The sequence below is a fragment of the Arachis ipaensis genome, chromosome B6 (genome assembly GCF_059453495.1).
Source record: "Arachis ipaensis isolate K30076 ecotype BB chromosome B6, ASM5945349v1, whole genome shotgun sequence".
Taxonomy (NCBI): domain Eukaryota; kingdom Viridiplantae; phylum Streptophyta; class Magnoliopsida; order Fabales; family Fabaceae; genus Arachis; species Arachis ipaensis.
In genome coordinates, this window is record NC_142441.1 from 70,381,008 (window position 1) to 70,406,133 (window position 25,126).

The following is a 25,126-nucleotide window of genomic DNA, read 5'->3' on the forward strand; positions in this document are numbered from 1 at the left end:
TCAGGGTGGTTTTGCTATCTTCTGCCATCCCCTTTCTTCAACTTTACTCCAAGCCTTTTGATCACCTGTCATCAATCAACAAATACATCAAAGCTTTGCTAAAATCATAAGACTTATTATCATTCTTGACATACAAGCAATTATGGCACAAAATCTCATGAAAATGCATCAATTTACTCATAGTTGATTGAATCTAAATACATATGAATTTCTACCCAAATGGCTTACTTGTAACTCAAGAAAGTGTATAAAACTTATAAAAATCAAAGGAAAAAGACTAGAAAAACTAGGATAAGATGACTCGTCATCACCTCTCATTTATGGACGCATATTTCGGATATAATCAAATTCCCATGTACCCACCAGATCAAGAAAAGACCTCGTTTTTAACACCAAAAGCAAATTACTACTACATAGTGATGCCTTTTGGTCTCAAGAATGCGGGAGTTACTTATCAAAGGCTGATGAATAAAGTCTTTTTAGATCACATCAGAAAAGTTATGGAAGTCTACGTAGACGACATGTTGATAAAGACACAAAGTGAAGAGATGTTGTTGTCCGACCTGGCCCAGGTGTTCGACACCATAAGGAAGCATGACATGCGACTCAATCCTGCAAAATGCACCTTCGCAGTATAAGCAGGAAAATTCTTGGGCTTTATGCTCACACAAAGAGGAATTGAAGCAAATCCGGATAAATGTCAAGATATACTCAAGATGAAGAGCCCAACCTGTGTCAAAGAAGTGCAGCAACTCAACGGGAGATTGGCAGCCTTATCCAGATTCTTAGTAGGAGCAGCGATAAGATCTCTCCCCTTCTATGCTACTTTAAGGAAAGGAAAGAAGTTCGAATGGACAACAAAATGTGAGCAAGCCTTCCAAGAATTCAAAGAATTCTTGGGACGACCACCTATCCTATCTCAGCCACGAGAAGGAGAACCACTCATATTCTACCTCGCGGTAGGAAGTCAGGCAATAGCCTCAGCACTAGTCAGAGAAAATGAAAGCGGGCAACAACCCGTCTACTTCATTAGTAAAGCGCTGTAGGGATCCAAGCTGAACTACCAAAAAATAGAAAAGTTTGCCTATACTCTCATACTAACATCTCGACAACTTCGCCCGTACTTCCAGGCTCACACCATTAAGGTTCGAACCGACCAGCCCATAAAAGGGATACTGCAGAAAACAGATCTAGCAGGTAGAATTTTACAATGGGCAGTTGTTCATACCCACGGTCGAGCTGTCCGAACCGGGATGTTCAGTAGCGAAGCGACCGACCTGTTTAGGTCAAGCGGACCGACTTCTTTACGAAGAACTCGGCCAAATCGACAGCAAAGCCCAATAAAAGGGCCCAAATAGAGGAACACGACCTAGGATCCAAAGGCAATCCCAGCCTATAGAGATAGAGGCGGTTCCCTTGAAGATAAGCTGACTTCACTCAAGATAAGATAAGATAAGATAAGATAACTAACTTATCTTATCAGAAAGGTCAGCCCACGCTACTATAAATACACTGGAGCACCCAGGTATAACGCATACTCTGATTCTACATAAAAACCTGCTTAATACCCGTGCTGACTTAGGCATCGGAGTCTCTTGCAGGTACCCCCACCCTCGTTGGCCAAGGATCAGCAGTGCAGCAAGTCCAACGAGTCGGACCCAACAGCTCCGGCCGTTGTCAGCCAGCCGGCACGTTATCTCCGACCAGTACAGAAGATCTCATTCGAGATCGACTTCCAGTTTCAGGTAACCAACATTGGCGCCATTGCCGGGGAACCTGGAAGTCATCCCAAAACCATGGCGGACGGCCATGACAACGACCACGATTCAGATCTGGAGAACAGAACGCCACACAAGAACACGGACAATACGCTAAAGGATACCCCGGAATCCAACGGGGACAAAAACTCACCAAATCCGGGAGCCATGGAAGCACTCTAAGATCGATTAAAGCAGCTAGAAAAAGAAACCTAGCAACAACAGGAGATCGGAAAAGATCTACAAAGAGAAGTACGGCGACGTCGAGAACTAGAAGAAAAACTACAGCAATTAGAAGCCAACCTCAAAACAAAAGCTCCTCGGACCACTCCTGAAGAAAAATCACGCAAAGAACAGGACCCGTTCACCAGGGAAATCATGAAGACCAAAATTCCAAAGGACTTCAAGCTTCTGGATATGGTTTTGTACGATGGCACTACAGATCCCAACCATCATCTTAGCAATTTCAGAAGCAGGATGTACCTTACCGATGCCTCGGATGCCGTTCGCTGCAAAGCTTTTCCAACAACTCTCACAAAAACGGCGATCAGATGGTTCGACAACTTACCTCCGAGGTCCATCTCAAACTTCGATGATCTGGCCAAAAAGTTCCTGGCCAAATTCTCCATCCAGAAAGATAAGGCCAAGCACGCACCCAGCTTACTAGGGATCAAGCAAGGAGATCGGGAGAGCCTCCACAACTACATGGAAAGATTCAACAAAACATGCATGGACATACAAAGTTTACCAACAGAGGCCGCCATCATGGGGCTTATCAATGGCTTACGAGAAGGGCCTTTCAGCCAATCCATATCAAAAAAGTATCCTACCTCCTTAGACGAAGTACAGGAGCGAGCAGAAAAATACATCAACATGGAAGAGAACGCTCGGTTGGGAGAAACCTCAAAATCTGGAGCCTCCTACCGAGACAAAGACAAGGACTCCAAAAGGAAAGAAGATCGACAGGGTGAGAAAATCAAAAAGTACCATAACTACACTCCTCTCAAAGCATCCCTGGTCGACGTATACAAAGAAGTCTGCCATACAGAAAAAATCCCCCCAGCGCGACCACTCAAAGGCAAAAGGGGAGGAGGAAATCGGAAGGAATATTGTGAATACCATCGAATTCGAGGGCACTCTACCAACGAATGCTTCGACTTGAAAAATATCATAGAAAAATTGGTAAGAGAAGGAAAATTAGACCGATTTCTAGCCACCCGGGATGATGACCAAAAAAAAAGACGAAGAGACGAAGATGATGGACGAACTGAACGGTCACCTCGAACACCAGAAAGACACGTCCACATGATACATGGCGGATTCGCAGGAGGTGGGATCTCCAAATCGTCCCAAAAGAGATATCTCAAAGAAGTATACCACGTTGAGGGAAAGGAGGAAGCACCCGACATCCCAGCGATAACATTTACTAAAAAAGACGCATCCGGCATCATCCCGGGACACGACAATCCCATGGTCATCACAATTATACTGGCAAATGCCAATTTACACCGCACACTAATAGACCAAGGGAGTTCTGCCGACATCTTATTCAAAACAGCTTTCGACAAACTCGGCTTAGACGAAAGTGAACTTAGAGCATACCCAAACAATCTGTTTGGACTAGGAGATACTCCGATACAACCCTTAGGATACGTATCGCTACACACTACTTTTGGAAAAGGGAACCAATCTAGGACCCTCAAAATAGACTACATTGTGGTCGACGTAAGTTCAGCCTACAATGCTCTCATAGGTCGGACAACACTCAATCAACTCGGCGCAATAGTCTCAACTCCACATCTATGCATGAAATTCCCAACTACAGAGGGGATAGCCACGGTAAAAGCAGATCAAAAGATGGCACGTCGCTGCTATAACGAGAGCTTAAACCTCAAAGGCAGAGGAGAAGAGTTTCATACAATTGAGCTTGGTGGAGCTCAGCGTCGAGAAGAACTCCGTCCGCACCCAGAAGGCGAGATAGAGAAGGTTCAGATTGGAGACACCTCGGATAAAAAGACTAATATTGGCACGGTCTTGAGAGGAAACTCAAAAGAATCACTGATACAATTCTTGCGAGATAATGTTGACCTCTTCGCATGGAAAGCCGCAGACATGCCAGGAATAGACCCTAAGTTAATGTGCCACAAGTTAGCGGTGCAACAGAAACGAAGAAAACTCGGACCGGAACGATCCCGAGCTGTGGAAGAACAAGTACAAGCGTTATTGGAGGCAGGATTCATAAGAGAAGTCAAGTATCCGCTATGGCTAGCCAACGTCATTTTGGTGAAAAAGTCAAACGGGAAGTGGCGCATGTGTACCGATTACACCGATCTCAACAAAGCCTGCCCAAAAGATCCATATCCACTCCCAAGTATTGACGCTCTGGTAGATGCTTCCTCTGGATATAGATACCTCTCGTTTATGGACGCCTATTCGGGATACAACCAAATCCCCATGTATCTACCAGATCAAGAAAAAACGTCGTTCTTAACACCAAAGGCGAACTACTGCTACATCGTGATGCCTTTCGGTCTCAAGAACGCGGGAGCTACTTATCAAAGGCTAATGAATAAAGTCTTCTCAGATCACATCGGGAAAATCATGGAAGTCTATATGGACGACATGTTGATAAAAACACAGAACGAAAATACATTATTGTCCGACCTGTCCCAAGTATTCGACACTATAAGGAAGCATGACATGCGACTCAACCCCGCAAAATGCACCTTCGCAGTGGAAGCAGGCAAATTCTTGGGTTTCATGCTCACACAAAGGGGAATTGAAGCAAATCCAGACAAATGTCAAGCTATACTCGATATGAAGAGCCCAACCTGTGTCAAAGAGGTACAGCAACTCAACGGGAGATTGGCCGCCCTATCCCGATTTTTAGCAGGAGCTGCGATAAGATCCCTCCCCTTCTATGCTACTTTAAGAAAGGGAAAACACTTCGAATGGACGACAGAATGTGAACATGCTTTCCAAGACTTCAAGGAGTTCTTAGGACGGCCACCTATCCAATCTCAACCACAAGAAGGAGAACCACTTATATTATATCTCGTAGTAGGAAGCCAGGCGATAGCCTCAGCACTAGTCAGAGAAGACGAAAATGGGCAACAACCCGTCTACTTCATTAGCAAAGCACTACAGGGATCCGAGCTGAACTACCAGAAAATAGAAAAATTTGCCTATACTCTCATCCTAACATCTCGACGACTCTGCCCGTACTTTCAGGCTCATACCATTAAGGTTAGAACTAACCAGCCCATAAAAGGAATACTGCAAAAAACAGATTTAGCAGGCAGAATTTTACAATGGGCAGTCGAGTTATCGGAGTTCGACCTCCAATATGAAACTCGGACGGCCATCAAATCACAGTATCTGGCCGACTTCATCGCAGAATTCACAGATACCCCAGAAACTCCCGCAGAATGGAATCTCTATGTGGATGGTTCCTCAAATAAAACTGGAAGCGGCGCAGGCATGATAATAAAAAGCAACCAAGGAACCCAAGTTGAGCTTTCCCTCAAGTTTGGGTTCCCGGCCTCCAATAACCAAGCGGAATATGAAGCACTATTAGCTGGTTTGAAGCTGGCTAAAGAGGTCAGAGCTCAAAAACTCAACATTTACAGCGATTCACAAGTGATCACATCACAAATAACAGGGAGCTACCAAGCCAAAGACCCCACCATGAAAAAATATTTAGACAAAACCAAGGAACTACTCGGACAAGTCGGGGAATATAAGATCTGCCACATACCCCGCGAACGAAAGGCCCGAGCTGATGCACTCTCAAAACTAGCCAGCACCAAACCAGGGGGCAACAATAGAAGCCTCATCCAGGAAATATTGCAAAACCCGTCAATCTCGGAAGAAGAACAAGTCCTGGCCATAACAAGTCAGGACCAAGGATGGATGACCCCCATAGTCAACTACCTCAAAGAAGGAACACTCCCCGCAGAAGAAAATGAGGCAAAAAAGTTAAAAAGGGAGGCACAATACTACACCATCATAAACAACATCCTGTACAAAAGAGGAATCTCAATACCTTTACTAAAATGCGTGCCGACCTCCAACACAAAGGAAGTGCTAGAAGAAATACATAGCGGCATTTGTGGCAATCATCTCGGAGCGCGAGCTCTCGCCAAAAAAGTACTCCGGGCAGGATTTTATTGGCCAACTCTACAGAAAGAAGCCACAGAATTTGTAAAGACATGTCCACCATGTCAAAAACATGCCAATTTTCACATCGCCCCGCCAGAAGAGCTCATCAGCGTGACTTCACCTTGGCCATTTGCAAAATAGGGACTCGATCTTCTCGGCCCCTTCCCACAGGGATCAGGACAAGTTAAATTTCTCATAGTGGGAGTAGATTACTTTACAAAGTGGATTGAGGCAGAGCCCCTAGCCAATGCCACCGCTCAAAGGAGTCGAAAATTCTTATATAGAAACATTGTCACGAGATTCGGGATTCCATATTCGATAACTACAGACAATGGCACTCAATTCACGGATGCAGGCTTCAGAAAACTCGTAGCCGACTTGAATATAAAGCACCAGTACACCTCCGTTGAGCATCCACAAGCCAATGGACAGGCCGAGGCGGCTAACAAAGTCATATTGGCTGGGCTAAAACGGAGATTACAAAATGCAAAGGGAGCCTGGGCAGAAGAGCTTCCACAGGTCCTATGGGTATATCGAACAACTCCACATTCCACCACGAAGGAATCCCCCTTCTGATTAGCACACGGAACGGAAGCGATGATTCCAGTAGAAATTGAGGAAGGATTACCAAGAGTAGTTCACTACAATGAAAGAGCAAACTCCCAACTTCAAAGAGAAGAGCTCGACTTGTTACCCGATATCCAAGAAAGAGCTCGGATCAAGGAAGAAGCCCTAAAACGCCGAATGGCTTCCAGATACAATCAAAAGGTAGTGCCAAGAAGTTTTGCTGAGAATGATCTCATCCTAATCCGAAATGATAACGGAACAACTCGACCGGGAGAAGGAAAGCTGGCGGCAAACTGGAAAGGACCCTACCGAGTTATAGAAGTACTTGGAAAGGGCTACTACAGACTGTCTGAACTCGACGGACGAGAGCTTCTCAGGTCATGGCACGCCTGCAACCTCAGAAGGTACTACAGTTAGAAAAAAGGATATAAAAGATCTCATCATTGGATGCACTCTTTTTCCTAAAAAGGTTTTTTAATGAGGCACCAAGTTGAGACTCAGACAATCCCATATGTATATATTTCTACTTTTTCTTTTAATAAAATATATTTGAAATATTCTACAAAGACTTCAAGATGCATTAATCTAAAGCATTCATCATCCGGTTATAAAGCGACAGATCGGCAGAAAGTGAAAAACAATTTCACTGCACGATCACGGTAAAGACAAACCGTCCGATAAAGGTGAAAACGTGATTCACCCAAAGGACAATCTAGAGATGACAACCACTTTCTACAAATCGGCAAAGATGAACACAGAATAATGTAAGAAGTTATTGAAAGTGATCTAAAAAAAAAGAACCTGACGAGGTCTTACGGATCACTAAAATAATAACTTTAAAGACTGGCCGACATTGAGAAGTCGGACCAAGTCAACCCGAGTTATAAGTAAACCCTGGAAAGAGGTCTGGCCAACCCTATTAAAGAGGATTACTTTAACTCAGAAGGGCTCGACATGACAAAGTCAGCCCAAACTAAAAGTTATCAAAGTAGTCCCTGAAAGAGATCTGACAAAGATCCAAGAAAGAGGACTACAAATAACTTAAAGGAGACCGATATAACCAAGTCGGACTCCTACAACTAAAAGGTTATAAAAGTAATCCCTGAAAGAGATCGGACAAAGATCCAAGAAAGAGGATTACAAAAATAACTTAAAGGAGACCGATATGACCAAGTCGGACTCCTACAATTGGAAAGTTATCGAAGCAATCCCTGAAAAAGACCTGACAAAGATTCAGGAAAGGGATTACAAAAATAACTTAGAAAAGGACTGCGAAAACAACTCGGAGGACTAACTTGAAGAAATCGGTTACAAATCGTCGGAAATACAAGCCGGAGTGGGAACAAACCAAAAATCAAGTTAGACCTACCTAGTCACAACCTCGAAGGATTCAAGATACAAAGTACAAAGCAATCCAAAAGAGATACCAAGTCAAGCACAAAAGCGCGATATCATCCACAAGGTTATAAAAGCCTCAGAGGCCACCAAAATCTATCTCAAAAAGGCTAAAGTATGCTACCATTTGTTTTTCATAAAAAACAAAAGTTGCTGGGCAAGCAACGAGAAAGTGTCAGCAATTAACAAAACATAAAGAGTTTAAAAAAGCCCACAAGCTGGGCCAACTACATATCCAGAATAAAGATTAAAACTAAGGGTCAGAAGATTTTTTAGCAGCATCAGGCTGAGGAGACGGAGGCCGAGTCTGGAGAGGAACAGCATCTACAGTACCGTCATCCCGGTTCAAGATCTGGCAGTCGGGGTCAGAAGCGGGAGGACCAACCTCGGCAGGGACAGCAGAAGGCGACACCTTGGTAGAGGCTGCAGGAGGAGGATCGACATCATCCTCATCCTCGTCATCAGGGACAACCTTGCCATCCCTGACAACGTTCTCCAAGCTAAAGAGGGTCAGGTCAGCCTCGGGAGCAATAACCCGAACTTGTTCCCTCAGGTTCTCATAGGCAGCAGTTACACTGCCAACAAGATGACCTTGGAGTTCGGAATAATCAGCCCGGGCATTCTCTAACTCTTCTCTCAGACGCAACACCTCCCGGTAAGACGTCAAATAACTGTCCTTATGCCGCATAGCCGTGTCCTCGGCCAGTTTCAGAGAGCCAGCCAAGGAAGTAGAAATAGCCTTTTCATTTTCCAAATCTTTCTCCAACCTGGCCACCCTTACTTCAAGCTCCCCCTTTAAATCCTTCATCCGGTCAAACTCCTGTTTGGCCTCCTCCATAAAAGCTTTAGTGGCATGGAGAGGAAGACTTTGAGCAGTCCGATATAGGGCCGCCCCCATGTGTGCCAACTTGATACCACTCCGGGTGATATAATCAAAATGATAAAGAATCGACACGTCATCCATAGGAAGAACACCATAAGGGCCGATTTGTTGATCTACAAACTCAACTGCATCAAAGTCAGGAGTATCAAGGTTGAAAGGTTCAGTTGTTCTTTGCTTCTTACTAGGAGGGGGACCGGAAGCAGCAATGGAAGATTGTGGAAGACCCCGGGAGAACTCGGTATAGGAGGTTTAACCAGAGGCTGAGAAGACCCCTCTCCGGCCGCTTTGGCCGAGAGGTCTAGTGCTGCGGTCGCCTTCTTCGCCTTCTTATAGGCTCTCATAGAATCATTATTCTTCGACATCTCTGAAAAACACAAAAAACAAAGACAAGTTACAATACAGGAAAAACAAAGCCCGAGAGCAAGTATAAAAACAAATCAGGCAGTACCCAAAGCAGCCCGAACCAAAGATGGATCACTCAAAAATCTCTTCGTGTCCAGGTGGGGTGGCTTCCCCCACAAATCTTCAAGAACGACCACAAAGGCCCGCTCAACCTCACTAAGCATTTCTCACGTGTAACGTGGCACTCTTACATTCTTTTGCCACTCCAGAGGAAAAGCAGGTTCATCATTTTCATCAAGAAAAAAGGGGCGAACCCCCTCAATAGCACGGACTCGGAAGAAATAGTTCTTAAAATCTTTAAACGACTCATCATACATGGCAAAAACTTTATGCCCCTGGGCCGACCTGAAAGAAACCCAGGAAGCTTTCTTTTTGGAGGAACCCCCAGGTTTGGCCGAGACAAAAAGATAAAGGAAAAGAGTTTCAGAAGGTGTTATATCCAACTCCTGACAAAGAAGTTGAAATATCTTGATGAAACCCCAGGAGTTGGGATGCAGCTGGGATGGGGCAATGTTGCAGGACCACAACAAATCAGTTTCAAAGGCAGTAAAAGGGAAAGTAATGTTCAATTGACTAAAAAAGTATTCATAAGCATAGAAAGAGGGACGCTCCCCCTCGACGGAAGTCAGAAAACAAACTCTCTCATCAGAGTCAGGAGCAACAAGCTCATAATCACCCTCGCAGGAACTGTTAGCACAAATCCTATGGCGCTTTCTCAGCTCTGTGCAAAATTCAGCATCCACAATAGAAACACACAACAAAACAAGGGAGTCCAGCCAATCGGACATCCCCTTGGGAACTCTGGAAGACATCTCTACAATGTTATTGCGAGAAGACATGAGGCCAACTAAATCCTACAAGTAAGAAAAGAAGAGGGGATTACTAAAAACATCTCGGACAAGGGAGAAAACAACTCAATACGATGCAGGAGATCACACAGAAAAGGAAAACCCCAAGACTCAAACTAAAATCTTGGGGCATCCTTTGGAGGCAATAATCAGGCAAAGTTTTCAGGAAAAATCTACAGCTCGCACCCCAGCATCTCTTAGAAAGAAAACAAAAGAAAGCAAAAAATGCAAAAAAGATCACCCTCATACAGTTTATCAGAAGAAAGCACTATTTCTACAGTATAGTAAAAATGGCCAAACGGAAAGACGCAAACTTTTTTCAAAATCAAGCAAAAAGCAAGCACCAACACCGAGCGTACCAAACAAGAAATCATCAAAGACACCAGCCCTTTTTCAGAATCAAACGCATTATCATCAAAAGCACAAACGAGAAATAACATGCAGAAGCCCTAAGCACATTAAAGCAATAGTAAAGGCAAAAAAGATTCGGAGCACGCATTACGACTGTAACCAGGCACAGTAGAAGCAGAAAGATCCAAACTTCCCTCAAAGCAAAATCGCAACTTAATCACAAAAAGCCAAAAGCAGCGAAAGAGAAAAGAAAATGCGAATGGAACTCACCTGGAGAAGAGAAAAGCTTCAAAGGAAAAAAGGAGATGTAAGTTGTCCCGAGAATCGCCAAGCGACGCTGCCACGAAGGAAAAGAAGAAACGAAGGCGAAAAACAGAGAACGAAAAAAATGGAGGAAAATGGTGAAGAAGTTACGAAAGAGCAAAGAAGAGAAACCGTCTCTGAGCTTTCAAAAATCAAAATAAAGAGCCAAAGGAAAAACGGAGCAATTAATACTAATTAATTAGGGCATTAAACCCTCGCACGTTCCCCAGGAACAAAGCGCTAATACAATAGGGCGCGCTTTTAAAGGAAAACGTTCTACATTCAAAAAAAGCTTCTACAAAGGAATCGACAAAATGCTTGAGTTCGGCTTCACTAAAGAAGGACCGAAGTCAAGAACTCGACCTCAAAAAGAAGACCGAGCTCAAGTAAGGGCACTGTTCATACCCAGGGTCGAGCTGTCCGAACCGGGATGTTCAGTAGCGAAGCGACCGACCTGTTCAGGTCAAGCGGACCGACTTCTTTATGAAGAACTCGGCCAAATCGACAGCAAAGCCCAATAAAAGGGCCCAAATAGAGGAACACGACCCAGGATCCAAAGGCAATCCCAGCCTATAGAGATAGAGGTGGTTCCCTTGAAGATAAGCTGACTTCACTCTAGATAAGATAAGATAAGATAAGATAACTAACTTATCTTATCAGAAAGGTCAGCCCACGCTACTATAAATACACTGGAGCACCCAGGTATAACGCATACTCTGATTCTACATAAAAACCTGCTTAATACCCGTGCTGACTTAGGCATCGGAGTCTCTTGCAGGTACCCCCCACCCTCCGGTGGCCAAGGATCAGCAGTGCAGCAAGTCCAACGAGTCGGACCCAACAGCTCCGGCCGTCGTCAGCCAGCCGGCACGTTATCTCCGACCAGTACAGAAGATCTCATCCGAGATCGACCTCCAGTTTCAGGTAACCCCTGGAACAGCAGTCGAGTTATCTGAGTTTGACCTCCAATATGAAGCTCGAACAGCCATCAAATCACAGTACTTGGCCGACTTCATCGCAAAATTCACAGATACCCTAGAAACCCCCACAGAATGGAATCTCTACGTGGACGGTTCTTCGAATAAGACTGGAAGCGGTGTAGGTGTGATAATAGAAAGCAACCAAGGAACCCAAGTTGAGCTCTCCCTCAAATTTAGATTCCCGGCCTCAAACAACCAGGCGTAATATGAAGCATTACTAGCTGGTTTGAAACTGGCTAAGGAGGTTGGAGCTCAAAAACTCAACATCTTCAGCGATTCACAAGTAGTCACCTCACAAATAACAGGGAGCTACCAAGCCAAAGATCCCACCATGAAAAAGTATTTGGATAAAACCAAGGAACAGCTCGGACAACTCGGGGAATATAAGATCTGCCACATACCCCGCGAACAAAATGCCCGAGCTGACGCACTCTCAAAAACCCGTCAATTTCGGAAGAAGAAAAAGTCCTAGCCATAACAGGTCGGGATCAAGGATGGATGACCCCCATAATTAACTACCTCAAAACAGAAGCACTCCCCCACGGATGAAAAGGAGGCAAAGAGGTTAAAACGGGAGGCTCAATACTACACTATCATAAATAACACCCTGTATAAAAGAGGGATTTCAATACCACTATTAAAATGTGTGCCGACCTCCCACACAAGGAAAGTTTTAGAGGAAGTACACAGTGGCATCTGTGGTAATCATCTCGGAGCACAAGCCCTCACCAAAAAAGTACTCCGGGCAGGATTTTATTGGCCAACTCTACAAAAGGAAGCTACAGAGTTTGTAAAGACATGTCCACCATGCTAGAAACATGCCAACTTTCACATCGCCCCGCCAGAAGAGCTCATCAGCGTAACTTCACCTTGGCCATTTGCAAAATGGGGACTCGACCTTCTCGGACCCTTTCCTCAGGGATCGGGACAAGTTAAATTCCTCATAGTAGGGGTAGATTATTTTACAAAGTGGATCGAGGCAGAACCCCTAGCTAATGCTACTGCCCAAAGAAGTCGAAAATCCTATATAGAAACATTGTCACAAGGTTTGGGGTCCCATACTTCATCACCACAGACAATGGCACCCAATTCACAGATGCAGGATTCAGAAAATTAGCAGCCGATCTAAACATAAAACACCAGTTCACCTCTGTCGAACATCCCCAAGCCAATGGACAGGCTGAAGCAGCCAACAAAGTCATATTGGCCGGGTTAAAACGGAGATTACAGGATGCAAAGGGAGCTTGGGCTGAGGAACTCCCACAAGTCCTATGGGCATATCAGACAACGCCACACTCCACCACAAAGGAATCACCCTTCCGACTAGCCTATGGAGTGGAGGCAATGATCCCGGTAGAAATTGAGGAAGGGTCGCATAGAGTAGTACACTACAATGAAGAAGCCAACTCCCAACTGCAAAGGGAAGAACTCGACCTACTCCTGGAAGTCCAGGAAAGAGCTCGGATTAGAGAAGAAGCACTAAAACGTCGAATGACTTCGAGATATAATCAAAAGGTAGTGCCGCGAGGCTTAACGGAAAATGACCTCACTCTAATCCGAAATGATATTGGAACAACTCGACCGGGAGAAGGAAAGCTGGCAGCAAACTGGAAGAGACCCTACCGAGTCATAGAAGTACTTGGAAAGAGCTACTACAGACTGTTCGAAGTCGATGGAAGAGAGCTCCCCAGATCGTGGCACGCCTGCAACTTAAGAAGGTACTATAGTTAGGAATAATAAAGGATCTTGGTATAAGGTACACTCTTTTTTCTGAAAAAGTTTTTTAATGAGGTACCAAGCTAAGACCTACAAAACTATCCGACTTACAGGAATGAAAATTCCCACATGTATATATTTGCACTTTCTCTTTGAATAAAATGCATTTTAGATATTCTACAAATTCTCAAGACGCATTAATCCAAAGCATTCATTGCCCGATTATAAAGCGACAGATCGGCAGAAAGTGAAAAATAGATTCACAGCACGATCACGATAAAGACCAATAGAGATGAAAGCGTGATTCATCTAAAGGTCGACCAAATAAAGATAGAAACCACTTTCTACAAATTGGCAAAGATGAAAGCAGAATAATGCAAGAAGTTATCGAAAGTGATCCAGAAAAAGAACCTGACGAGGTCTTATGGATTGCTAAATAATAACTTAAAAGACTGGCCGACGTTAAGAAGTCGAACCAAGTCAACCCAAGTTATCAGCAAATCCCTGGAAAGAGGTCTGGCCAACCCTATAAAAGAGGAATTGCTATAACTTAGAAGAGATCGACACGACGAAGTCGGTCTCCTACAAAAAACAAGTTATAAAAGTAATCCCTGAAAGAGACCTGACAAAGGTCCAAGAAAGAGGATTACAAAAATAACTTAGAAGGGCCCGACATGACAAAGTCGGTCCAAAACAAAACAAGTTATAAAAGTAATCCCTGAAAGAGACCTGACAAGGGTCTAAGAAAGAGGATTACAAAAATAACTTATAAAGAGGACGACGTAAAGAAGTCGACCTCCTACGAAAAGTTATAGAAGTAATCCCTGAAAGAGACCTGACAAGCGTCCAAGAAAGAGGATTACAAAAATAACTTAGAAAGAGGATGACGTAAAGAAGTCGACCTCCTACGAAAAGTTATAAAAAGTAGTCCCTGAAAGAGACCTAACAAAGGTCCAAGAAAGAGGATTACGAAATAATTTAGAAGAGATCGACATGATGAAGTCGGTCCACTACAAAAATAACTTAGAAAGAGAACGACGTAAAGAAGTCGACCTCCTACGAAAAGTTATAAAAGTAGTCCCTGAAAGACACCTAACAAAGGTCCAAGAAAGAGGATTACGAAATAACTTAGAAGAGATCGACATGACGAAGTCGGTCCACTACAAAAATAACTTGGAAAAGGACGACGTAAAGAAATTGGTTATGGATAAATATAAGTAAGAGCAAGCAAACTGAAATACGAATTGGATCCACGCATCTACGACCTCCAAGTACAAAACAGTTCAAAAAGGCCGAGCAGCAAGGCTCCAGTATTCTAAAAACCCAGAAAGGTGCCAATACAAGTGTAAACAAGCATGATATAGAATACAATATTATAAAGCTTTAGGGTCAAGCCCAAAAGCTTGAAAGCTACTTGTTTTTTAAAACAAAAGTTGCTAAACAAGCAACCAAAAGGAGTACCAGCAGTCAGCAAAATATTCAACTATACAAAATAAAGAGTTTTAAAGCCCACAAGCTGGGCCAACTACGCAAATATCCAAAGAAAACTCAGCTAAAGATTAGAATACTTTTTAGCAGCATCAGTCTGGGGCGAAGGAGGGCGAGCCTGGAGAGGCACAGCATCCATGGTACCATCATCCCGGTTCAAAATCTGACAGTCCGGATCAGAAACAGAATGACCAACCTCAACCGGAGGAATTGTAAAAGCGGACACCTTGGCAGAAAGTACAAGGGGAGGATCAACATCATCATCATCTTGGTCGTCGGGGATAATCTTACCATCCCTCACAACATTGTCCAAGCTAAAGAGAGTAAGGTCAACCTCAGGAGCAAGAACTTGAACTTTCTCTTTTAAATTATCATAGGCAGCGTTCATGCTGCCGACGATGTGACCTTGGAGCTTGGAATAGTTTACTCGGGCAGACTCCAGCTCCTCCCTCAGACGCACCACCTCCCGATAAGATGTAACGTAACTGTCCTTATGCCTTAATGCCGTGTCCTCGGCCAACCGCACAGAAGCCGCCAGAGTAAGGGAACTCGCCTTTTCATTCTCCAGATCCTTCTCCAACTTGGCTACCTTTACCTCAACCTCTTCCTTCAGGCCCTTCATCCGGTCGAACTCCTGTTTAGCCTCCTCCATAAATTCTTTGGTGTCATGGAGAGGAAGATTCTGAGCAGTTCGGCACAAAGCAGCCCCCATATATGCCATTTTAACACTGTTTCGGGTCATAAAATCCAAATGGCGAAGGATTGATACATCATCCATGGGGAGGGCACCGTAGGGACCGATTTGCTGATCTACGAACTCGATTGCATTACAATCAGGGGCGTCAAGGTTAAAGGCCTCAATTGTTTTTTGCTTCTTGTTGGGAGGAGCACCAGAAGTAGTGGCAGAATTCTGTGGAGGATCAGTCAGACGAACTCGAGGAGTGGGGATCACCTTCCTCGGCCCAGGAGAACTCGGCACGGGTGGCTTCACTGGAAATTGAGAAGATCCCTCTACAGCCGCCTTGGCCGAGATGTTTTGAGCAGTAGCAGCCTTCTTCGCCTTCTTGTAGGCCTTCATGGAATCATTGTTTTTTGACATCTCTGAAAATACAGAATCAACCATAATGATGAGTTACAACCTAGGAGAAGCAAAACTAAGAAACAAGTATAAGAAACAAGTCAGACAGTACCCAAAGCAGTTCGAAACAAAGATGGATCACACAAAAATCTTTTTGTATCCAGATGGGGTGGTTCCCCCCACAAATCTTCAAGAACAACTACAAAAGCCCGCTCAACAGCATCTCCCATGTATAACGAGGTACTCTCATATTCTTTTGCCACTCTAGAGGAAAAGCAGGCTCGTCATTCTCATCAAGAAAAAAGGGGCGGACCCCTGAATAGCACGGACTCGGAAGAAATAATTCTTAAAATCTTTAAAAGACTCATCATACATGGCAAAAACTTTATGCCCCTGGGCCGATCTGAAAGAAACCCAGGAAGCTTTCTTTTTGGAAGAACCTCCAGGCTTGGCCGAGACAAAAAGATAGAGGAAAAGAGTTTGGGAAAGTGTTATGCCTAACTCTTGGCAAAGCAGTTGAAATATCTTGATAAAACCCCAGGAATTCGGATGGAGCTAGGATGGAGCAATGTTACATAACCACAACAAGTCGGTCTCGAAAGCAGTAAAAGGAAAAGTAATCTCCAACTGGCTGAAGAAATATTCATAGGCATAGAAGAATGGACGCTCCCCCTCGACCGAAGTAGGAAAACAAGCCCTCTCATCAGAGTCAGGATCTACAAGCTCATAATCCCTCTCCCGAGCACTGTTACCACAAATCCTATGACGTTTCCTCAGCTCTACACAAAATTCAGCGTCCACGACAGAGACACACATTAGGACAAGGGAGTCCAGCCAATCGGACATCCCCTCGGGAACTTTGGAAGACATCTCTACAACGTTATTGCGAGAAGACATGAGGCCAACTAATCCTACAAAAAGAAAAGAAGATTGGATCACTAAAAAACATCTCGGAGGAGGGGCAAAGCAACTCGACTAATATGATACAGACAGAAAAGAAAAACCCCAAGACTCAAACCAAAGTCCTGGAGCATCCTTTGGAGGCAGTGGCAAAGCAAGATTTCAGGAAAAATCTACAACTTACGTCCCGGCATTTCCCAAACAAGAAAAGAAGATTTCAAGTAGACAAACGTTTTGAAAAAGGGAAGTAAAAACACAAAAGTCATCTAAGCCACTATCTTTCTACAGTCTATCAACAAAAAGCATTGTCGACATCAAAAATGCCAAGCAGAAAATCATCAAAGACACAACCTTTTTCAGAATCAAACAAAAACCATCATCGAAAGCACAAGCAGAAATGGTGATAACATGCAAAAGCCCTAAAAGCATCAAGCAACAGGAAAAGCAAAAAAGTTCATACGAAAGATGAAGAAACTCCCAGAACACACAATACAACAGCAATTAGGCGCAACAAAAATAGAAAGATCCAAACTTTCTCCAAGCGAAATCAAAACTTCACCACAAAACCAAAGCCAAAGCAACGAAAGAGAAAAGTAATTGCAAAATGGAACTAACCTGGAGAAATGAGAAGTTCCGGAAGAAGTAGAAAAGAAGGAATCGCTGGATCACTGGAAGATATTGCAATGCAAGAAAAGACAGAGATAGAAAGAACGAAGGAGCTACAAAGAAAAAGGAAGAAGAGAAACCGTTTTTCTGAGGAAGCAAAATTCAAAATAAAGCCAAGAGAAACGGGGCAATTAATACCAATTAATGAAGGTATTAAACCCTCGCACATTCCCTAGAACGAAGCGCTAATACAAAAGTGCACGTTTTTAGAGGAAAACGTTCTACATTCAAAAAGTTCTACAAAGAAAGGAATCGACAAAAGTGCTCGAGTTCGGCTTCGCTATAAAAAGTTCGAAGTCAAAAAACTCGACCTCAAAGCAGAAGACTGAGCTTAAGCAGGGGCACTGTTCCTACCCTAGGTCGAGCTATCCGACCCGGGATGTTTGGCGACATGGCGACCAACCTCTTCAGGTCCGACTATCCGATCTCTTCTTAAAGAGATCGGCCAAATCAACAGGAAAGCCCAATAAAGGGTCCAAATAGAGGAACACGACCCAAATCCAAAGGCAATCCAAGCCTATAGAGATAAAGGCGGTTCCCTTGAAGATAAGCTGACTTCACCCAAAATAAGATAAGATAAGATAAGATAACTAACTTATCTTATCAGAAAGGTCAGCCCACACTACTATAAATACACTGGAGCACCCAGGTATAACTCATACTCTGATTCTACAATAAACCTGCTTAATACCCGTGCTAACTTAAGCATCGGAGTCTCTTGCAGGTACCCCGCACCCTCCGGTGACCAAGGATCAGAAGTGCAGCCGGTCCAACAAGTCGGACACAACAGCTCCGGCCGCCACCAGCCAACCGGACACATCATCTCCGACCAGTACAGAAGATCTCATCCGAGATCAGCCTACAGTTTTAGGTAACCCTCGGAACAAAAATAGTCAAGTTTCTTGGAGAGCAACCTAGTACATATATACATACATATACAAATTGAAAACCCAAAATAACCCGGGGACTACTCCGCTTCAGAAAAATCCAGACGCCTAGCGAGGAGCATCTCGACCTGCATCTGAAAACAACAACACAGTATGGGGTGAGAACCGGAGGTTCTCAGCATGATAAAGGTGCCACGCGTATAATAAATAAGGTCCTGGGAATGCTAGAGGCAATCCTAGAACTCCGTCATACAATTGTAAAACTTAATTTCTAAGCAGAAGCCATAAAAAGGGGTAGGTGATCTAGGTACCCTAAACTTACTCACTTTTAAACCTAATATAAACACAAACCGTTCCACCCTTCCTTCGATCCTCCATCATCCATGAATCAGCAGAGACAAACAAACAAATAGTTTCATGCACAAGTAGAAAACATGTAGTGCAAATAGCAAATATAGCAGTTAGCAGGGTATATATTCAGTTAGGCAATCCCAAATAATGCATAGCAGACAAAACAAACAAATGCACATGATGCATGCCTGTCCTATGGCTGATGAGGCTCATCTGTCAGTTATCCAGCCAACCCGACAAGTCCGAAAACCTTAGACTGTCCCCCGTTGTGTATCCCCATGAGTCTATGCATAGATTCCACATTCATTCATCATTCAAACATTCATTTATATATCACTCAATGGGGGATATCCATACCCGGGAATTTATATGTGCCCGGTCATCCTTACGACATAGGGTCAACAGAGTATCGAGATTCAACCTGGAACACGTGGAGGCAAGCCATGGTTCTGTCACCCAGGGAAACTTGTATCTCAGATAGCATCATTCATAAGCCATTTTATGTTCATAATCATTAGTTAATCATTCATCAAAACCATGGCATCTTAACTTCATTTAATATCCATCTCGTTTTCTTATAAATCTTCATGTTTTTCCCTTTTCTTCATTCCCAAGTTACCTTATTACCCTAGCTTCAACTAGCTACTAGACTTAGTACTATACCTTATGTTTAAAAGGGTGAAAATGGAGGTTTAGAAGTCAAAAATTTGGTTTAAAACACAAAAATCCAATTTTGCAAGAAACAGGGGCCACGCATGCGCGTGGGTCACGCATGCGCGTGGGTCACGCATGCGCGTGGGTCACTGACGTTAGGATTTTTACCAGTAAAGAGATTCATAGAAACAGTTGCGTTGTAGATATAGTCTTTAAACCGACAAAAATTCCTTCGTACAAACGTTTTGGTTGTCACAAGTAACAAACCCCTAAATAAATTGATAACCGAAGTATTCAAACCTCGGGTCGTCTTCTCAAGGAATTGTAGGGAGGTGTTCTTATTATTGATTATGAAAAAGTTTGTTTTTGGGGAATGTTGAGTTTGGGCAATGGGCACAGGTATATTTAAATGACAAATAAAATAAATTAACAATAATAAAATCTCTTGGCATGGTATGGAGAACTGGAGGTCCTATCCTAGTTATCCTTATCAATTGTGATGAGAATTGGATTCTTCCCCCACCTTATTAACCTCTAACTATGAAGGTAAGTTATGTGGACAAATTAATTCCAATTTTCAATCAACAATGAGTTTGATAACTCAAGAGTTACCGATGTCTCAACCAAAGCCAAAAGAGAAAAATCCAAATTATTTATATAATAAAAAGGGGCAATCATAAGTCTGAAATACCTCAAATAACATTAATTAAGAAAATTTTATATAACATGGAAGAGTTCATAAATTAAATAAAAATAAATAAAAATAAAGAACCTGGGATTGAGAGTCATTCTAAAACTAAGAGAAATCCTAAATCCTAATCCTAAGAGAGAGGAGAGAACATCTCTCTCTAAAAACTACATCTACTCCTAAAATTGTGAATATGAGAGCCTCCCTATGAATGGATGTAGTCCCCCACTTTATAGCCTCTAATCTGTGTTTTCTGGGCCGCAAACTGGGTCAGAAACGGTCCAGAATTCGCTGGTTTCGAATTTTGCCATGCTGGATTTCCGTCACTGCGATGCGGCCGCATGGATCACGCGGTCGCGTCACCTAGCGTTAGGGGAACTATAGCATATTATATATCAAATCGAAGCCCCGTATATTAGCTTTCCAACGCAATTGGAACTGCGTCATTTGGACCTCTGTAGCTAAAGTTATAGCCGTTTGAGTGCAGAGAGGTCAGGCTGGACAGCTTAGCAATTTCTCCAACTTCTTGCATTCCTTCCACTTTTGCATGCTTTCTTCCCAACCTCCAAGCCATTCCTGCCTTATAATATCTGAAAACACTTAACACACATATCAAGGCATCTAATGGTAATAAGAAAGGATTAATAATAAGAAATTATAAGTCCAAAGAAGCATGTTTTCAATCAAAGCATATAATTAGGAAGGTAAATGTAAAACCATGCAAATAGTATGAATAAGTGGGTAAACAGTAGATAAAAACCACTCAATTGAGCACAAGATAAACCATAAAATAGTGGTTTATCAACCTCCCCACACTTAAACTCTAGCATGTCCTCATGCTAAGCTCAAGAGAAACTATAAAGATGAAGAGGAAAGTAAGAATGTATGAAATGCAATCCTATCTATATGAATGCAACTACATGCAAAATGTTTCTACCTACTTGGTTAAAAATAAATAAGTTCTCCAAGACAAACATAAATCGGATTTCACTAATTCAAATCATAAAATAAAAAGCAAGTAAACTTGTAAGAAGATAGCTCATGAAAGTAGGGAACATAGAATTTAAGCGTTGAACCCTCACTGGTAGTGTATATCACTCTAATCTCTCAAGTGTATAGGGTAATTCGCTTTACTTTTCTCTAGTCATGCTTTCTAAAATTTGTTCTTCACCTAACCAATCAACAATATTTAATGTATCAATGCAAACATCATGAGGTCTTTTCAAGGTTGTAATGGGGCTAAGGTAAGGGTAAAGGTATATATATGGCTAAGTGAGCTATAAATTGAATCTTTGACTAGCCAAGCTCTCACCTAACATACATACATTCTATATAACTTTAAAATCATACCTAGCTACCCATAATTCCCACTTTTGTATGATTTCCATACTCATGTACCAAATTTTTCTTTAATTTTTATCACATGTGCATTGATCTTTTATTAAACTTAATATTGGGATAATTTTGTCCCCTTGCTTACTTATTTATGGAGTATTTTTGGATTTTTCTCTTTTTTCTCTTTTTTTTTGTAGAGAAACAAACATAACTTATCAATGCACATGGATTTTCTATTATTTTTCTATTTTGGTTTTTTCATGAGTAGGTTCCCAAATTCCTGATATTCAAATAAATTAGAAATATTATACTTTTCCTTTATTAACCCATGTTCCCACAGTTTCCCCTTACTTAATTAACACACTATCTTAAGCTAACCAAAGATTCAATTGGGATATTTAATTGTTTTTCTGCTTTAAGGCTAGTGATGTGGTAAAATACAGAACAAGACGGGGTTAAAAATCTCAAAGTGGCTGACAAGGGTGATTTAAAGGGTAGGCTTATTTGGGATAAGTGAGCTAAAATCAAATAATGGCCTCAATCATATGCAAACATGTAAATACACTAAATAATGGACATATAGGTTGGAACAAAATATAGATTTCAATCATAGAGAAGGGAACACACAGGAATAAAATATTTATGGTTAAATAATGTAACCATGTAAATAAGCTCAAAATCTCACAGGTTGTGTGTTCTTTAGCTCAAAAACCATGTTCCAAATACAACTTCAAACAAGTTTTAACATAAAATTTTTTCAATGTAAATTAGTGAAAATTTTCAAAGATAGGATCTTAAAAGAATTTTATTACTTTAACCAAGTAGTAACTAAATGCATAAAATCAAACAAATATGCAAATGCAACAATGAACTAACAAATAAAATAAAATATTGGTGTTGAAACAGAAAGGTACTAACCCATGGAGATCGGTATCGACCTCCCACACTTAAAGATTGCACCGTCCTCGGTGCATGCTGAGATGTACAGGTGGACGGGGGTTGTGGTTCCTCAGCTGGGGCTCTTTTTGTTCCTTTCCTTGCCGGCGGTTTGGGAGTAGCTTTCTCCTTTCCTTTCTTGGTGGCCATCCTGAAGAAGGGAAAAGAAAGTAAATTAAATTCAAATAGATATATAGCAAGAAAGAGAACGGAAGAGTGGTGATGGATGCACATTAGGATGTAATTGACATTAACACATGCTTTCGAGTACATGTGAAAATCCAGCAATGAAAAATAACCAGTGCATTGAAAGAAAAGTTGATGCAAGGTGTTTATTGGCATGCCGGAAAAGGGCATGAGTAGCATAGACCAAGCATTACTTGTAATAAATTACCATGTTTGTATTGACAATTATATTCAATTAAAATAGTAAAGGGGGTTTATGAAAAGCAAACATTAAATAGTATAAAGTATAATAGAGAAGTGCATAATGCCATATGGGCTTTTTCACAAACACATAGCATGCATGGTGAAGAAGGTATAGAAAGTATTACAGTGAACATGCAAGCAATCCTTTAAAGAAGATAATAATAATTGTCAAACATATAATGAGGAATAATGACTCAAATAAAATTCTAACACCAATGAAAATAATGCAATGAATGAAAGTATGCAAATAAATGAAATAGAATGGAAGTGAAAGAAAATAAGAAAGGAAGAAGAAAGAAATAAGAAAAGATAAGAAAAATAAGGATTAGAGAAGAAAAGATAAGAAATTTGGCTGATCTGGATAATCTGTGCGCCGCTTGTGACGCGGACGTGTGAGTGACGCGGTCGCGTGGTGCGCAAGAAGGTCAGGTGACGCGGACGCGTGGGGCACGCGTTCGCGTGGGAGGGCTTGGGCTTCCAGCACGAGTCCAGCCCAACTCCAGCATAACTTTCGGCCATGCACCCTTTTGACGTCGATTTTCAGGTCACGCAGCCGCGTGGGTGACGCGGTCGCTTGGGAGGCCAAAGTTCCCATGGGACGCGGACGCGTCGGTGACGCGGTCGCGTGGGGTGATTTGTGCCATTGGCACGCCTCCAGCGCTGCTCCTGCGAAACTCTCTGTTCATATTAATATTGTCTCCCATCTCCTTGCGACGCGGACGCGTCGCTGATGCAGTCGCGTCGCGTGCTCGCTTTTTTCTTTTTTTTTTTTTTTGTAATCTGAAAAATGCAGAATGCAGTGTTAATATGAATGTGATGCGAAATTCCAGGTTCAATATAACAAAATAAAATAAAATTCAAAAACAAATAAAACTAAATAAAAATGAAAAAGGACGATCATACCATGGTGGGTTGTCTCCCACCTAGCACTTTTAGTTAAAGTCCTTAAGTTGGACATTTGATGAGCTTCCTGTTATGGTGGCTTATGCTTGAACTCATCCAGGAATCTCCACCAGTGTTTGTGATTCTAGTAACCTCTGGGGTCCCAAACTAGGCATGTAAAACCCTTGAGCAGCTTCAAAAAGATTCTTAGGCTCTCGGGGTGTTGGATGTCAGAACAAATTCCAGGATCCCAAACCTTGCTTTTACACCCATTTTTGTCGGGATCTGTATTTTTCCAGCCGGGTGATAAGTAATTTGAATTCTCACTGCAGCTACCAAGCAGCTTCCTAGACCCATTCAATTGAGCTTTATACTAACCTTTGCGTTTGAACTCAAAGCTTCCAACCATAATGAACCTTGCAGGACAATTCTTACCACTGGCCATCTTCCTCCTACTCTTAATGTCACAAAGAGCTCTAAGTTGACCATCCGTCTCCAGTAGCCCATATTCAAGTGGGATTAGAAAGCTATGGGATATGAATTTTACCCACTTGAATGTTGTGAAGGATGATGGCAACTTAGGGGGAGGTATTTTTAATGAAGTTGCAAGTTCCACTCTCTTGTGCTCTTCTCTGATAATTACCACCTCTTTGCAAGCTTCTTCAATTTCAACCTCTTCCTCTTGGCAGCTCTCTTCCAATTTAATCTCCTCTTCATTGCTTTCCAAGGGCATGGGAGGTTGTGCTTCTTCTTCTTGAATTTCCATCTCTTGATCAACCTCTTCCAAGTCTTTAACTATGATATGCTTTGGAGGTTGTACACCCTCCTCAGCATCAATTACAACCGTCTTGGAAGGAGGCTCTATGTCTTGACTTTCCCATGGAGGTTCTGCATCTCCTAAGTCTTCAACCACTTCTTCTTCTTGTTGAACAATGACAGTTTCTTCTACTTGTTCTAGTACGAATTCATTCTCTGTCTTGTCCACTGGGGTTTCTGGTATCTCCTTCATGCTATGCTCTTCACTAGACTGTCCATATGGGGTTGTGGCTGATCCTTGTGTATTTAAGCGTTTAGAAGCCCATTGAATTAATACTTGCCCCAATTGTTGAACGGTTGCCTGAAATTTAATTACTGTTTCCCTTAGGCGATCCTCTGCTTCTCGGGTTGCCGGACTTGGACATGATACAAAAGAAAGTGGTGGTGGTTGGGAGTGATTGGATTGGAATTGGGGTGGTTCTATATATGGTTCGTATGGCTCATAAGGTGGTTGGTATGGTGGTTGAGGGTTAGGGTCATATGGAAGTGAATGGCGGAAAGAGGCTTGTGAGTATGGTGGTCCAAAGTTGTGTTGAGGAAAGGGTTCATAGGCATATGGTGGTGGTTGTTGATAGTCCATTGGAGGTGGTTTTTGCCATGAGGGTTGATCAAATCCTTGTGGCTCCTCCCATCTTTGATTGTTCCAATCTTGA

At 42.5% G+C, this 25,126-nt stretch overlaps 1 protein-coding gene across 1 annotated transcript in view; it reads right to left on the reverse strand.

Moving 5' to 3' along the window:
* Positions 1 to 25,126, reverse strand: part of LOC148561276 (uncharacterized) — a 30,889-nt gene continuing 5,763 nt past the window's right edge. The window contains exon 2 of the mRNA XM_088490716.1: positions 1 to 65. Within this exon, the coding sequence (XP_088346842.1) occupies positions 1 to 65 (65 nt within the window). The remainder of the gene's footprint in view (positions 66 to 25,126) is intronic.